This window comes from Carcharodon carcharias, chromosome 7 (assembly GCF_017639515.1).
Source record: "Carcharodon carcharias isolate sCarCar2 chromosome 7, sCarCar2.pri, whole genome shotgun sequence".
NCBI classification, from domain to species: Eukaryota; Metazoa; Chordata; class Chondrichthyes; order Lamniformes; family Lamnidae; genus Carcharodon; species Carcharodon carcharias.
Window position 1 is genome coordinate 21,145,332 of NC_054473.1, and position 14,749 is coordinate 21,160,080.

Below are 14,749 nucleotides of genomic sequence, written 5' to 3' on the forward strand. Positions count from 1 at the left end.
GATGAGGTGTAGCATGTGAATGTGAGGTTTGAGTCAAGGTTTATAGAGTTTTTGGTAGATGGGTCAGGTGGGTGTGGTGAGTGGAGCAGTGTGCGAGGCTAGTGATGCAGTTGGTAGGATGCAGAATGTAAGGATGCATTCACTGACCTTGGCCACTCATATCAGCTCATGAAACCTCTTCTGACACTGATGGCCCTTGGTGTCAGGCTGATAGTACTGACCGCCACAGTGACCTGCTCCCACTGCCTTTTGAGCAGCTGCCTGGAGAACCTCCTCGTCCCCTGAGGGAAAAGTATCTCTCTCCTCCGGTCCCCCTCCTGCACCAGTGATTCCACTGTGGCTAATGGAAACCCGGCGACAGGCTTTCTTGCCCATTTTGGTTCCTTCATGACATCTTCCAATGTTGTCCAATCAGGTTCCAATCCCTGCTGCAGCCAGAATGCACCTGGCTTTAAAGTAAGGCAGACTAACTTCCCACAAACTGGGCCCCCAGCTGATGCACACAGCCAGTCAGCAGCACATTCAGTGCTGGGCTGCATGCCACAATCATGAAAATGAGCAGGCAGAATGAGGTTTGTCTGCTGCCTGTATCACTCCCACTGGGCACAGGGTAATCGAGAACTGCAATTCCCATGTCCAATTTTGGGGGCTATCAAATTTGCACCCCCCCCCCCCCCATCCACATCTCCAGGCGTTTGTCAAACTAAATCTCTTTCTTTTTTCAAAAATGGTGGTGACTTGGCTGTTGTCGATGTTACAGTTAGATATGAGGACTATTATAATTTTCTGGAAAATGCCTGGGATGAGAAGGTAATTAAATATCAACATTTAACCGATAAGATCAAAACCGTAGCCGGTAGTTGGAATGTTAAATTCTTCAGCTTCGTGTTCAGAGCCTGTGGTTCAAATGGTTCACACAGAATGATTCACTTATGAAATTTTTGCATATTGATCATTTTAAAAATTTCACCTGTCAAGCTAAAAGATCAGTGACGTTTTTAATATTACAAATTTTATAGACTTTCACAGGCAATTAAGGCTGCTTGCCTATCCATTTTATTAGTTTTTCTCTTTTAAGAATTTTACTGTTTTATCTTATTTTACATTTTAATGCGTTTCCGTTTTAGTAATAAAGTTTCATATCTTATTTCTTTTTCTTTTTATTATCACATATCAGATGATGAAGAAACTGCATCTAGCTTGTTAATTCGAACGGTCTGTTAGCCAGCTTTTAAATTTAGTCCTCTGATTTGTGGGTTCTGTGGCAAAATTTTTTCTTATAACTATAGCCCTTTTTACTTTCATTACATCTCCAGCTCTCTAGTTTTGCTATGGGATATAGCTTTTTTTTTACCGATTTAGACTTTGTGTACAAGCTTTACGAGCCACTTAAAATCTTGAAATGTACATTGGATATTTCATATCGATGTTTTATTCATGCCTGGCCTTCAGTCTCACAGTCCCACTTAGTCAACCCATGCTACCTTTCTTGCTCCTATTTGCATGTATCTGGTTAAATCGCAGTTTCACTTTGGTCCCACAGATTTGGTTAACTCTTACTTACACGCACCTGGATAACTGTCAGTCCCAGACTCTCATTTGCAATTTCTAATGGTGCAAGGTATTAATCCTGTCAACTCTCTTTGATCGTTAAAAATTTCATTGGCAGTTAAATGCTGTATTTAGTTCAGTGCCATGTTCTGAGTTTATGTGCATGGAGATATGGCCCCTTGCAATCAAGGATGATGCAACAGGTGGTCCAGCTATGCCTGTTCCTTTTTTTATTCTTGTATCAGACGTGGGTGTCGCTAGCTAGGTTAGCATTTACATTGCCCATCCCTAATTGCCCTTGAGAAGGTGGTGGTGAGCTGCCTTCTTGAACCGTTGCAGGACATGTGGTGTAGATACACCCACAGTGCTGCTAGGGTGTTCCAGGATTTTGAACCAGCAACAGTGAAGGAATGGTGATATAGTTGCAAGTCAGGATGGTGTGTGGCTTGGATGGGAACTGGCAGGTGATGGTGTTCCCTTGTATCTGCTGCCCTTGTCCTTCTAGATGATAGAGGTTGCAGGTTTGTCGAAGTTGGTCAGTTGCTGCAGTGCATCTTGTAAAAGATACGCTGCTGCCACTGTGTGTCAGTGGTGGAGGGAGTGGTTGATGAAGGTGGTAGATGGGATGCCAATCAAGTGAGCTGCTTTGTCCTGGATGCTCTTGAGCTTCTTGGGTGTTGTTGGAACTGCACTCATCCAGGCAAGTGGAGAGTATTCCATCACACTCTTGACTTGTACCCTGTAGATGGAGAACACACTTTGGGGAGTCAGGAGGTGAGTTTCTCTGCAGGATTCCCCATCTCTGGCCTGCTCCTGTAGCCACAGTAGTTATATGGCTGGTCCAGTTCAGTTTCTGGTCAATGATAATCCCCTGGATGTCGATAGTGGGGGGATTCAGCAACGGTAATGCCATTGAATGTCAAGTGGAGATGGTTGGATTCTCTCTTGTTGGAAATGGTCATTGCCTGGCATTAGTGTGGCATGAATGTTACTTGTTACTTATCAGCCCAAGCCTGAATGTTGCCAGATCTTGCAGTATATGGACATGGACTGCATCAGTGTCTGAGGAATCATGAATGGTGTTGAACATTGTGCAATCATCAGTGAACATCCCCGCTTCTGACCTTATGATGGAGGGAATGTCATTGATGAAGCATCTGAAGATGGTTGCGCCTAGAACACCATCCTGAGAAACTCCTGCAGTGATGTCCTGGGATTGAGATAATTTACCTCCAACAAGCACAACCATCTTCTTCTGTGCTAGGTATGACTCCAACCAGCGGAGAGTTTTCCCCTTGATTCCCATTGACTCCAATTTTTCTAGGGCTCCTTAATGCCACACTTGATCAAATGCTGCCTTGATGTCAAAGGCAGGTACTCTCACCTCACTTATATTAGTTTTAAAGGTGTTAATTCTATACCTGTTGTGGAACATAATTTGGGATTCAGTTTCCTCAGGAATTTTTACCAATTTTAGCTCTCCAACTATGATTAATTTCAGCAGTAATTTAAAGTACCATTCTGTTCAGAGTACAGGACAAGGAATTTGTTTATTGACTTGTGACAAATTATCAACTGGTATGAGATGAGGGCTGTACAGTCTTATGAAGACTATCTTGAGAGATAGTCCTAGGTACTAGATTTGAACATGTAGAAACCATGGTATCATAGTAATAGAATTAGATCCATACCAGTCTTAGAATTATAGACATTAATCCTGCCATCACAGGGTGAAATGCATGTGAACCACTCCTATCGTTGGTACCTATTCTAGAAATACCCTAAGGCTGGTTCTTCCATGCCATTTGTGGTAAGACAGCAATCTGTTCCCAAATCTCTGGCAATGCCACTCAGTGACCGGTTACTTTGCAGAAGCATAACTGGACAATTTTTGAAAATGTACTTCCTTTCAGTGTAAACATATATATTGGAGTGAAATTTCACACAGGGTGAATTATAGAGTCATTGGACATTAGATGTAAGGGTGGTTAGCAGGACAACTGTGATGGAATAGGAGGTTCAAAATGACAACTAGAATATAAGATACAGTGATAAACGTACAAAATTCAATACCTGTGATTTACTCAAATAGTTAATTATGAAACGACAAGTGGTTCAGAAACAGCTTAGCAGAGCCTTTGCTGACATGTTCATCACGCAGCTTCCTATGAGCTCTCTGAATGCTATGTGACTTGGCTAAATTCCAGCAGAAATGAGCTGAGTTATTAGCTATTCAGTCACTGCCTGGAACAGGATCTGCTGTGCCAGACAGTAGTAATTGTGACTATTGTGAATTTCAGTCTCACTGAAGGTGGCTTTCCTTTGTCTGCTGCATGTAACTAAATCTGTGCACAAATAGACTATGATTTTGCTAATGATTGCGCAATGAGGAAATTTTGCCCATTGTGTTACCAATAGCTTGCTGTAATAGCCACTAGATTTTGAAAGAAAAAATCTACAAATGTCAGTGAACCTAAGCCTGAAGAAGGTCTGATCTGAGCTCAGTCTAATTTTCTCCTTTAAAAAAAGTAGGAGTTATTTTAGCTGGAAGACTGTAGTTTCTCAGACCCTGATGTTCCAAACTCTGGGAAGAGCAGCAGGATTAGTGGAACAGATTGTGGCTGAGCCTGGGTTATCATTGCATCCTAAAGCTAAGAGTGGGGTTAACATGGCTATAAAACTGTGGGTATATAATTGAGCTAGAGTGTGTCAGAGAAAATACGCCTCACAACAACTTATTAACTCTAGGTCCTGCATGCACAATTGCACTTCTGCAAGTTGAGTCCAGTCCTCCTTGGGGGATTTGGGGGTTAATTTTAGCATAAGCTGTCAGTAGAGAAACCCATGGGTTTGGGAAGAAAGCAGATTGTACACTCTGTCAAATTGCACTCTCCATGACTTCAAGGAAAATTAAACCAAGCAAGGTGCAAAACCAGTGCTGCAATTGATCTTGCCAATTTCCAGATGGACAGGCGAGTAAAATTACCCCCATATAATCTCATTCACTCAGAACAAGATATAGCAAAAAAGCTCTGCATTTCTTTTATTCAACAGTGAAAAGCAACATCAATGAAGAAGAGCAGGATTACTTGGGCAGTCAAAGCACTTGCTGTTAAAGTGTGTGATAAAGTATCCCAAGATTGCATGATGCTTCATCACTGTTGCTCTCCAGTACAGAATTTACCTACCAGTGGAAACTCATGGGATACTTTCCCATCTGGCGGTAGTTTCGCTCCAAATCCTAATGCTGGAAAGAGCTTGTCACTATCATAGTCCTGAATGATCTCTCCAACTGCTTTTAATGCCATGGCATATGCATTCATCTGATATGGGTTCATGTAGTGAAGGGAAGTGGGCTGTGAAGGATTTCCTGCAAGAGGGAAGAAATATGTGATTTAAAAAATTCTTTCACTGGATGTGGGTGTCACAAACTTGGCCAGCATTTATTGCCCATCCCTAATTGCCCTTGAGAAGATGGTGGTGAGCTACTTTCTTGAACCGTTGCAGTCCAGGTATTGGAACACCCACAGTGTTGTAAAAGAACCATACCAAATAACTCACTCTACATAAAGGCAAGGATAATGGAGTTGACATATTTTGTATACCGATAATGAATATATACTCAACATAACTTTAATATGTTGAACATTGCACAAGTGTTATTGTTCAATATCAATTAAATCAGAGATTTACTTCGGCTCAAAGAAAATTAGTTCATTTTAGAATTTTATCATTTGCCACAAAATGAATGTTGTGGTTTCATTCCTCTCTTCGTAAAATTGTTTTATTAGACGTATTATTTTTGTATTTAATTATATCATGCAATTACATTCCTCTGATATCACTCTGTTATAGTGGTGATACGGTAGCATCATAGTTACTGGAATAATAATCCTTAGGCTTGAATTAACTATCTAGGGACACAAGCTCAAATCCCACAACAGAAGTTTTTAATTAAATAAATTGTGACTAAAAACCTATCATCAATTATGGTTACGATGAAATTACCAGATTCTTATGAAACCCCATTGGTTCATTCAGGTCCTTTAGGCAAGGAAATCTGTTCTCCTTACCTGGCCTGGTCTACATGTGACTCCAGGTCCACAATGTGATTGACTCTTAACTGTCCTCTAATATGGCTTAGTAACCCACTTAAATATTTTCAAGAAGGCAGCTCACCACCACCTTCTCAAGACAAATTAGGGATGGGCAATAAATGCAGGCTTTGCCAGTAATACCCATAAATAAATTTTTAAAAAGTACAAATAGTCATTTGGTAATACAGAACTTGAGTATTGCTGATAAAGAAACATTTTTTGTCGAAGCTATTTGTCTTGCACTCATCAGGACAATTCACAAGAATACCAATATAAGGTAAAACAACACATTTATATTGTATGAGAAGAGAGTGCTGATTGTTGGCAAGTCACCTGCTAGGCAATCAGCACTCTCTTCTCATACAGTATAAATTTGTTGTTTTCCACTACATTGATATTCTTGCGAATTGTCCTGATGAGTGCACGGCAAAAAGCTTTGACAAAAAATGTCTCTTGTCAGCACTAATCAAAAAAAGCACACAACTACAATGTTATGAGTTCAATTTCCCATCCAAACTCACCATTAGATGCAGTGAAATCTATTGCCACGGTGAAATTTAGCTGAGTTCTGTAAGAGAGTTAAAACAGGGATGTTCAATAAGGTTATCATGACTGAAGAAATAATTCAGGCTCAATCAGTAGGACAGATAATTAAACAGTCCACGTATTAAAGCATATGGCTGATCCATACCCGCCCTTAATGTAATCCAAAAATGTGAAATCGGATTCCACTTTGAAAGAAAGAAGTGTCACCTAGTGAAAAGAAACATAATCTGTCAGTATGAACAGCTTTGACAGAAATACTAGGACTAGTAACATAGAAAGCATTATTATATGATATTATTATACATAGTGACATGGAGTTATTATAGAATTCTATTGAAACTTTCATGCCTTTGATTCCATAAGGGGAAAGGCAGTATGGAATCATATTCCCTGTGTAGATTTTTATGTGCTGGGGATATTGGATCAGGATTTTCTGCCCATTCATTTTACAGCAAGTGCAATCTCCTAAAAGCTAATCTAAGCTGATTTGTACTGATGTAATACCTTGCAACTCACCATGTGTTCCACAATAAGAAGTACTAAACTGGGCAATGTTACACCTTGTTTAGAGAGAGGAGAATTAGATACACATGGAACATCAACTTGAATAAATATGTCTCCAAGGGTTCAATCTCAATTCCGGAAAATGATGGGGCTGGGGTTATGTCAGAGATGAAAATTGAAAACTTCTTAAACCGGACTTCGATCTAGCTGCTTCTACTCTTAATAGTGGTGGGATGAAGGATGGGTGACCAATCCATTCACAGGAAGTGGATTGGTCAATTAAATATTATAATGAGGCTGCCAAGCCTCATTTTAACAGTCATTCTATTTTTATCTCTCATCAGCCAGGTTTCCAGGAATCCGGAAAATGGGCAGGTGAAAAGAGGCAAGAAGGGCAGAATCCAGGAGGAAAATGCCTTTACAGCATAACTTGTGACAAAGAGACATCCCAGCCTAACACGCTACCCCAGTAAACTTCCCTGGTGCCTGTTTGCATTTCTCCATCATCAGAACCTGCCCCCCCAACCACCCCCACAATCCCACGACTAGCATTTGCTCCCTTGGGGCATCATTAGTCCCCCTCAAGCACCATTAGATTCCTGACTACCATCAGACCACTATCCACCATTGTACCCCTAATTAGCATCTACACACCTCCCGCCCAGCAATCGAACTCTCCACAATTATCCCCTCTTCTCCCGTTAATTTGTCTTGTTTTTCGTAAAGTTTGAATTCCCATATTGTGCATTTCACTACAGTGTCCCAATTTAATTTCAGTCTAACTCCTTGTCTTCATTTGTCATATTCAGGGCTGTTTTGATTTGTCTGCTATTTGGTGTTGTCAGTTTCTTCGAAGATATTCATCAGTTTTGGTTCATTTTCTAGTTTTGCGAACTATGCAATTTCCACCCAAGTGTGTTGAAGTGTTAAACTGTGATGTATAATGTGAGCTATTGTCTTTGCTGCATGAATCATTGTGCTCATACTTCTTCTGTAAACTTTGAAAGTAGTGTTAAATTTGTTTACATGTTGTGGAGGTCTCATTGTTACTGTGAAATAGCTGGGAAGATGGCTGCACTTACTGTCTTAGAATGATATGTGGAGTAATATTACTAACTGGTAGAGAGTATTACAGGTTGGATGAAATCAGCTAGTTAGACCAGAAAGCACAAAATTTAGCTCTGTAAGCCTGTTCTTGCAAATCATGTTTTTGTATACTTTCTCGACAAATGCAAATGAACAATAGAGGTTGGAAATTACTATGATTGTAATAGTGGATGATTGCCTAATTTGTTTGTTTGGCATTTCTCTATCAATTATTAATCTCTTCACTTGAGCTTCATCTTATAAAGTAGTATAGGAGTTAATTGGACTCTTTTCATTTTCATATTTAAAATATTTTTAAGCCTTCTGACAGAAATTATTATTGGCTTGAGAGATAGAACAGCAATAGATTCAAAGACACAGCGAGTAAAGTGTCAAAAGTTAACATATTTTTGAGGTGGAGTTTACCATACCCTAAGATTCCTGTAGAAAATAAATCCTCTGCTTTCAGCATTCACTTCCCCTTCAGTAATTTCTAAATCTCTCAATGTTATAAATGGTGGTTTTGTGTAACTGGCGCAATGATGGATATAACTGTAGCTTAACAACTTGCATTTATATATTATGCAGATTCCTTAGAATTACACAGAATCTAAAACACAGAAACAGGCCATTCAGCCCAACTGGTTCATGCCAGTATTTATGCTCCACACAAGCCTCCTTCCACTTTAATTACCTTTGCCGAACCTGCCCCTTCCTGCATCCGTGTATTGCATTTCCTTTCATGAGGGTTGTAGGGCTGAATGAGAGCATATCGATAGTGAGGAGTAAGGTCATGAAGGTACTTAAACCTGATGAGGACAACTTTAAATTTAAGGTTTGTGACCGGGAACCAAGGTAGCTCAGCCAGACCGCAGGACATGCTGCAGGATAAGGTGCAGACAGCAGATTTTTGGACTAGCTGAAGTTTACAAAAGGTTGGGATGTTGATGAGAGGGACAGTGGAATAATTGGGTCTTGAGGTGACAAAGGCATGGAAGAGGGTTTCGTCAGCAGATGAACTGTGTTAAGTTTGGAGATGAGCAACCTTATAGATGTGGAAGTGATTGTCTTTGTAATGGAGATGATATGGGGTCAGAAGCTCAGTTGAGAGGAGAATAGTATGCTGAGGTTGGGATCAGTTTGCTTCAGCCTGATATAGTGGCTGGGGAGGGGTTGGAATAGATTTGAAGAGTACAGAGTTTGTTGTAGCAGCCAAGGACAATGGTTTCAGTCTCCCCAGTACTGGAGGAACTTTCAGCTCATCCAAGACTAGGCAATCTCTCTGATGGCATAAAGCAGATGTGAGATAAAGAGAAGCAATGGAGAGGTAGAGGTGGATGTCATCAACATACATGAAGAAGTTAACCCCACGTCTGTGGACGATTTGGCCAAAGGGAATGTAGATGTAGAAAAGAACTGACAGATCCAGATAACAGTGTGGTGGTGGAAAGAGAAGCAGCAGAGAGGGCAAGCATGACAAGGAGGATTTTGTTATTATAAGCCGTTTTTCAGTGCTTGTAAGGTGTTTCACTATTGCGCCGCCCGTACCCCCACCTTGCTCTGCTTCAGCGACCCATTTGTGATGGCACTCACCGTTCCAGAATTGATATACTTCTTCTTTTTCCCCCTTTTCTTTGGATTTAAAACCTAAAGGAAACAATAAAAGAGTTCCGAAGAATAGTCATTTTGGACTCAAAATGTTAACCCTGTTTTTCCCTCTCCACAGAGGCTGCCAGACTGGCTGAGTTTTTCCAGCACTTTCTGTTTTTATTTTAGATCTCCAACATCTGGAGTATTTTCTTTTATTCTTTTACTAAAAGATAGTTATGCTCAGATGAGAGTAGGGATGTGGAGTGTGATGCCACATCTGTTGGTAAATATTCTTATTTTTTAAAAAAATTGATATTTCTTATGGCACACCTGAGATGAGGACTGATGACGGGAATTGGACAATGCCAGCGAGAACCTGTGCTTGCAGCACTGGTCAGGAAATTGTGGGCTGCGCTTTAAATCACAGGCTGCAAGGCTGCCATTTGCTGACTGGTGGCTTCTGTAAGAACCACTCCTGGAAGTGCTTGGTTCTCAGGGAATCAGGTCTCTGACATCTGCTACAACATGAACTTATCCTTTCCTGGTGGATTTAAAGCACTTTGTCTCAGGAACAGGCAAACCTTCTGCTCTATGGGATCAATGCTCCTTTAAGCTATTAAAATCAGTTTAATTCTTATAGATTAGATTATAGGGTACTCAGCAATCCTCAGTCCGCAGCCAGCAAGAGCACAGGAAGTCAATCTGAAATATGGTCAACAGGCAGATAGAGAATCCTAGCATCCTTCCTCCATTTCTGCTTCATAAGTTTTCAAATATCATCTTTCTCAAAATGGATAGTGATTAAACCTATCAGCATTTGATCAGATTGTTTTGAGCAACCTGCAGTGCTGGGTGTCAGTGCTGGCTCATGAAAATTGAGTAATATGAAGGTTTATAGCTGTTTAAGCAAAGCTAATGTTATTTGAGATTAGTCCTTTGGACAACATGTTCTTGCTGAGCTGTTGGTATTTGACCAAGCCGCATGGGCACCCAAAAAACTGGAGTGGAGTCAAACAACCAATGGATTCCCTTAGCCTGACTAGACATGTTTAATACTGGGATTGAGGTTTGCAACTTTGTTTTTCTCAGAAGCGCAGCTCCTACTAGTGTGAACTTTTCCATTTCTAATCACCTCTCAATAAGTCTCCGCGCTCACCCTCATTGTGGGCTGACCCTCAATAGGAACTATGGGCTGAGCTTTCCCTGAGTTGGGATGACTCAGAAGTCCTTTAAAAATGGCAGGTGGGACCCATTTCAACGATTCCCAATCCATTCCTGGGCTGTCTCTATCTGCCGATTGACTGTATTTCAGATTGACCTCCTGTGCTCTTGCTGGCTGTGGGCTGACGGTTGCTGAGTGCCCTATAATCTAATCTATAAGAATTAAAATGATTTAATAGCTTAAAGAAGGCCTTTAAAGGATGTGGGCTGATTCCTGTCAAAAGCCCACATCCGGCACTCCTGACTTGGCCAGCTCGATTGCAAGGATAGACATGTCCTACTCCTCTGTAACTTTGATGGAATTGAGCTAGGTGTTTAAAGAGTCATAGTTCCCAACCCCTCAGAGGAATTGTGAACACTAGTCTGCATGAGGGGACCTTTTAAAATGTGAGTTCAGAAGGCCTTCCTCATGACCCTATGCCAAGCTATGCCCCTCCATCCACACTCCATCGCCCCTCATTCCCCCGATACCCAGCTGTGTCCCTTTACACAGCCCCTTGGCTCCTCATGTCCCTTATACCAAGCTGTGGCACTTTCATGCCCAGCGACCCACTATACACTGTAGAGAACCAGTGAACTCTCTAGTAACATTAGGATGGGTAAAAAAAAGCTTTATAAAAAGTAATTCATTCATAATTTTTCACTGTTAAAAAGCCTTTTCATTACAAAGCAATAAAAGTATCAATCATTCAGACCCTTTAAAGCATCAATAACAAAAACTACATACCTTTAAACCACTTAACCTTGTGTAAACAAACATTGTGAAATTGGCTGCAGAGATCAGATTGCCTGAGCTGTCAATCAAGCAATGTTTCCTCTGGCGTGCAGCTGTTTCAACATGAGTAATGGATGTTCAGGCTTTCAGAGTACGAGAGGAGGACCCTGGGACAGGTAGTCAGCAACACCTAGAGGATAGTGTTAAAGGAGGACCCCAAGCCAGGCAATCAGCAGCACCTAGCGCCAAGCATCACATGAGAAACTTAAGTTCATTGGTTGGTGAGAAACTGCCATTAGGGAGTGTCATCACACAGCTGAGAATTAGAAAGACACATTCTTTTTAAAAGAATGGGCTATTTACATTTAAATAAGAAACACAACGAATAGGGAAATAAAGTTGAGACCAGGCAAAATAAAGTTGCATAAGTAAACCAAATTAAAATAAAGTTAACGCAAGGGAAGTAAATTGAAGCCATGGCAGGTCACCTTGGTTGTGTGGAATGCGTGTCTTGTAACATGTGGGAAGTAACAAGTGGACATTACCAGTGTCCTAGACGGCCACATACAAGAAGTGTTACCAACTGCAGAACCTTGAAAAGGGGCAGCTGGAGTCATTGTGGCTCATCTGCGAGGCTGAGCACTACATGGATAGCACGTTCAGAGAGGCGGTCACACTGCAGCTTAGGAGCCTGGAGGCAGAAAGAGAATGGGGGACCGCCAGACAGTCCAAGACAATTAGGCAGGTAGTGCAGGAGTCCCCTTGGGTCTCGTTCACCAATCGGTTTTCAGTTTTGGATACCAGTTGGTTCCTTGGAGGAATGCATTCAGAGCCAGGTTTGCAGCACCATAGGCAGCTCTGCTATACAGGAGGGGAGAAAGGAAAGGGGAAGAGCAGTAGTAATAGGGGATTCATTTGTTAGGGGAACAGACAGGAGTGTCTGTGGCCGTAGATGTGACTCCAGGATGGTACGTTGCCTCCCAGGTGCCAGGGTCAAAGATGTCATAGAGTGGCTGCAGCACATTCTTCCAGGGGAGGGTGATCATCGAGAGGTTGTGGTCCACATTGGTACCAATGACTTAGGTAGGAAAGCGGGTGAGATTCTGAAAGCAGACTTTCAGGAGCTAGAAGGAGATTGAAAAGCAGGACCTCTAAAGTAGTAATCTCAGGATTACTCCACGTGCAAGTGAGTATGGAAATAGGAGAATTGAGGAATAAACACATGGCTGGAAAGCTGGTGTAAGCGAGAGGGCATCAGATTTCTGAGACATTGGGACTGGTTCTGGGGAAGGTGGGATCTGTACAAGCTGGATGATCAGGACTGGGATGAATATCTTCGAAGGGAGATTTGCTAGTACTGTTGGTTGGAGGTGGGGGGGGATGTTCAAACTAGATTGGCAGGGGGATGGGAATCTGAGAGCAAATTCAGAGCAGGGAGCAGAGAGATGGTGAACTAGTGAGTCTGAAAGACAGAGGAATTTGGCAATGTTAAAAGATATATATGTAAATGCAAGGAGCATACTAAATAAAGCTGATGAGCTGAGGGCACAGATGGACACAAGGCAGCATGATATCATCGATGTAAAGGAAACGGCTTAAGGAGGGGAAAAAATTGCAGCTCAACATTCCTGGATACAGAGTTTTCAGGCTGGATAGGGAAGGGTATAAAAATGGGTGGGGGTGTAGCATTATTGGTTAAAGAGTCAATTGCAGCTGTGAGGAGGGATGATATACTAAATGAAGCATCAAATGAGGCCATATAGGTTGAGCTCAGAAATAAAAAAAGGGCAGCCACATTGCTAGGAGTGTACTATAGACTCCCAAAGGGAGCTAGAAGAGCAAAAACGTAGACAGATTTCTGAGTACAAAAAACATAGGGCAGTAATCATCGGGGATTTCAACTACCCTAATATCAATTGGGATACGAACAGTGTGAAGGGCACAGAGCATGCAAAATTATTGAACTACATTCAAGAGAACTTTCTTAGCCATGTAGCTGGCCATGTAGTTGATAGTGAAGATGATAATTGTTGACTTCAGAATGATATCAATGGTTTGGTTGAGTGGGCGGAGAAGTGGCAAATGGAATTCAATTCAGAAAAGTGTGAGGTAATGCATTTGGGGAGGGAAAACAAAGCAATAGAATACCCAATAAATGGGAAGTTATTGTGCGGGGTTGAGGAAGTGAGAGACCTTGGAGTGCAGGTCCAAAGGTCCTTGAAGGTGGCAGGACAGGTGGACAAGGTGGTCAAGAAAGCATGTGGAATGCTTTCCTTTATTGGTTGAGGTATTGAATGCAAAAGCAGGGATGTAATGATGGAACTGTATAAAATGCTGGTTTCAAACCTAGACCACAGATGTGAACAGACTGGTTACCAACTACGCCACTCTGTTCCTAACTGGGGCTTGCAAAACCTACATGGATTAAATTAGACAGCCCCCGAAAATATGTGCAGGGGTCACATGCGTGATTAACCTGTGTCTCGTGACTACAGTACGGCAACATGGCAACTTTGTGCTGGCTGCTCATGTGAATGGTCTTTGTGTACAGCCAGCATTACCTGCGTTGTTCATTGGCTGGGTGTGTCAGCGGGGGCTACTTGAATTGAATCTCCTCTCTTAAAGCAGAGGTGCACTGTGGTTGGAGCAGGTGCTGGGAGTCATGGTTGAAGAGAATTTGACCTGGAAAACAGTGAGGCTTGTCACAACATGGGAGTGGGGTCTAAAGTTTTTGGACTTTATGCTGGAGGTGTTGAAGGAGATGGAAAGGAAGAGAGTTGTCCTGCACCTGCAGGGGGACAGGAGACCCTCCAGCTTTACAGTCAAAAGGCCCTGGGAACTGATAACCATGGAGGTCAGTGTCAGGAGTCACGCTCTGAGGACCTGGTTGCAGTTCTGCAACAAATTCAGTGACTTCACTTGAGGTGTAAAGGCCGTTAAAAGCACCTTCAAATGCTACGTCCTATCAATTCAACATTAGACAGACACTTCTCAGTTCACCACATTTCCTTCACCCACTTACCAACAATTTCTATCCGTCAGGCCTGATACCTAATATTCACACATCACAGATTGTACACACTGCCAGCTATTCAACTATGACAGCCACATCAGCCAAAACTATTGCACGAAACTCACTGACATACTTCTCTTTATCTTGCAGGACAAGCTAGTTCATAACCAGAGGCAGCAGGAGCTAACCAGAGAGGTGAGGTGGGCCCTGCATATCCTAACCTCATGGAGAAGTCTGTGCTGGCCATCATTGGTTAAGCCCATTGCTGAGGCAATGGCCTACAACAGGGTTGAAAGCATCACAAATGATGGTATCCTTATACATAATCCTCCTCACATCCCACTTTCACATCATCCCACACTCCCTTCTGATTTACAAGCTGCAGGTGGCATAAGCATGCACTTCTTATTTTCTCCCCCTCCCCTT

General features: G+C 42.0%; 1 protein-coding gene across 4 annotated transcripts in view; it reads right to left on the reverse strand.

Annotated features, from left to right (window-relative positions):
* The window catches only part of LOC121280146 (copine-9-like), a 409,662-nt gene that overhangs the window by 48,618 nt on the left and 346,295 nt on the right, over positions 1-14,749 (reverse strand). For all 4 annotated transcript variants that reach the window (XM_041191835.1, XM_041191836.1, XM_041191834.1 and 1 more), the window contains 4 exons: positions 9,378-9,431; positions 6,340-6,401; positions 6,170-6,216; positions 4,740-4,921 (listed from right to left, as the gene is read on the reverse strand). In XM_041191835.1, the coding sequence (XP_041047769.1) occupies positions 4,740-4,921; positions 6,170-6,216; positions 6,340-6,401; positions 9,378-9,431 (345 nt within the window). The remainder of the gene's footprint in view (positions 1-4,739; positions 4,922-6,169; positions 6,217-6,339; positions 6,402-9,377; positions 9,432-14,749) is intronic.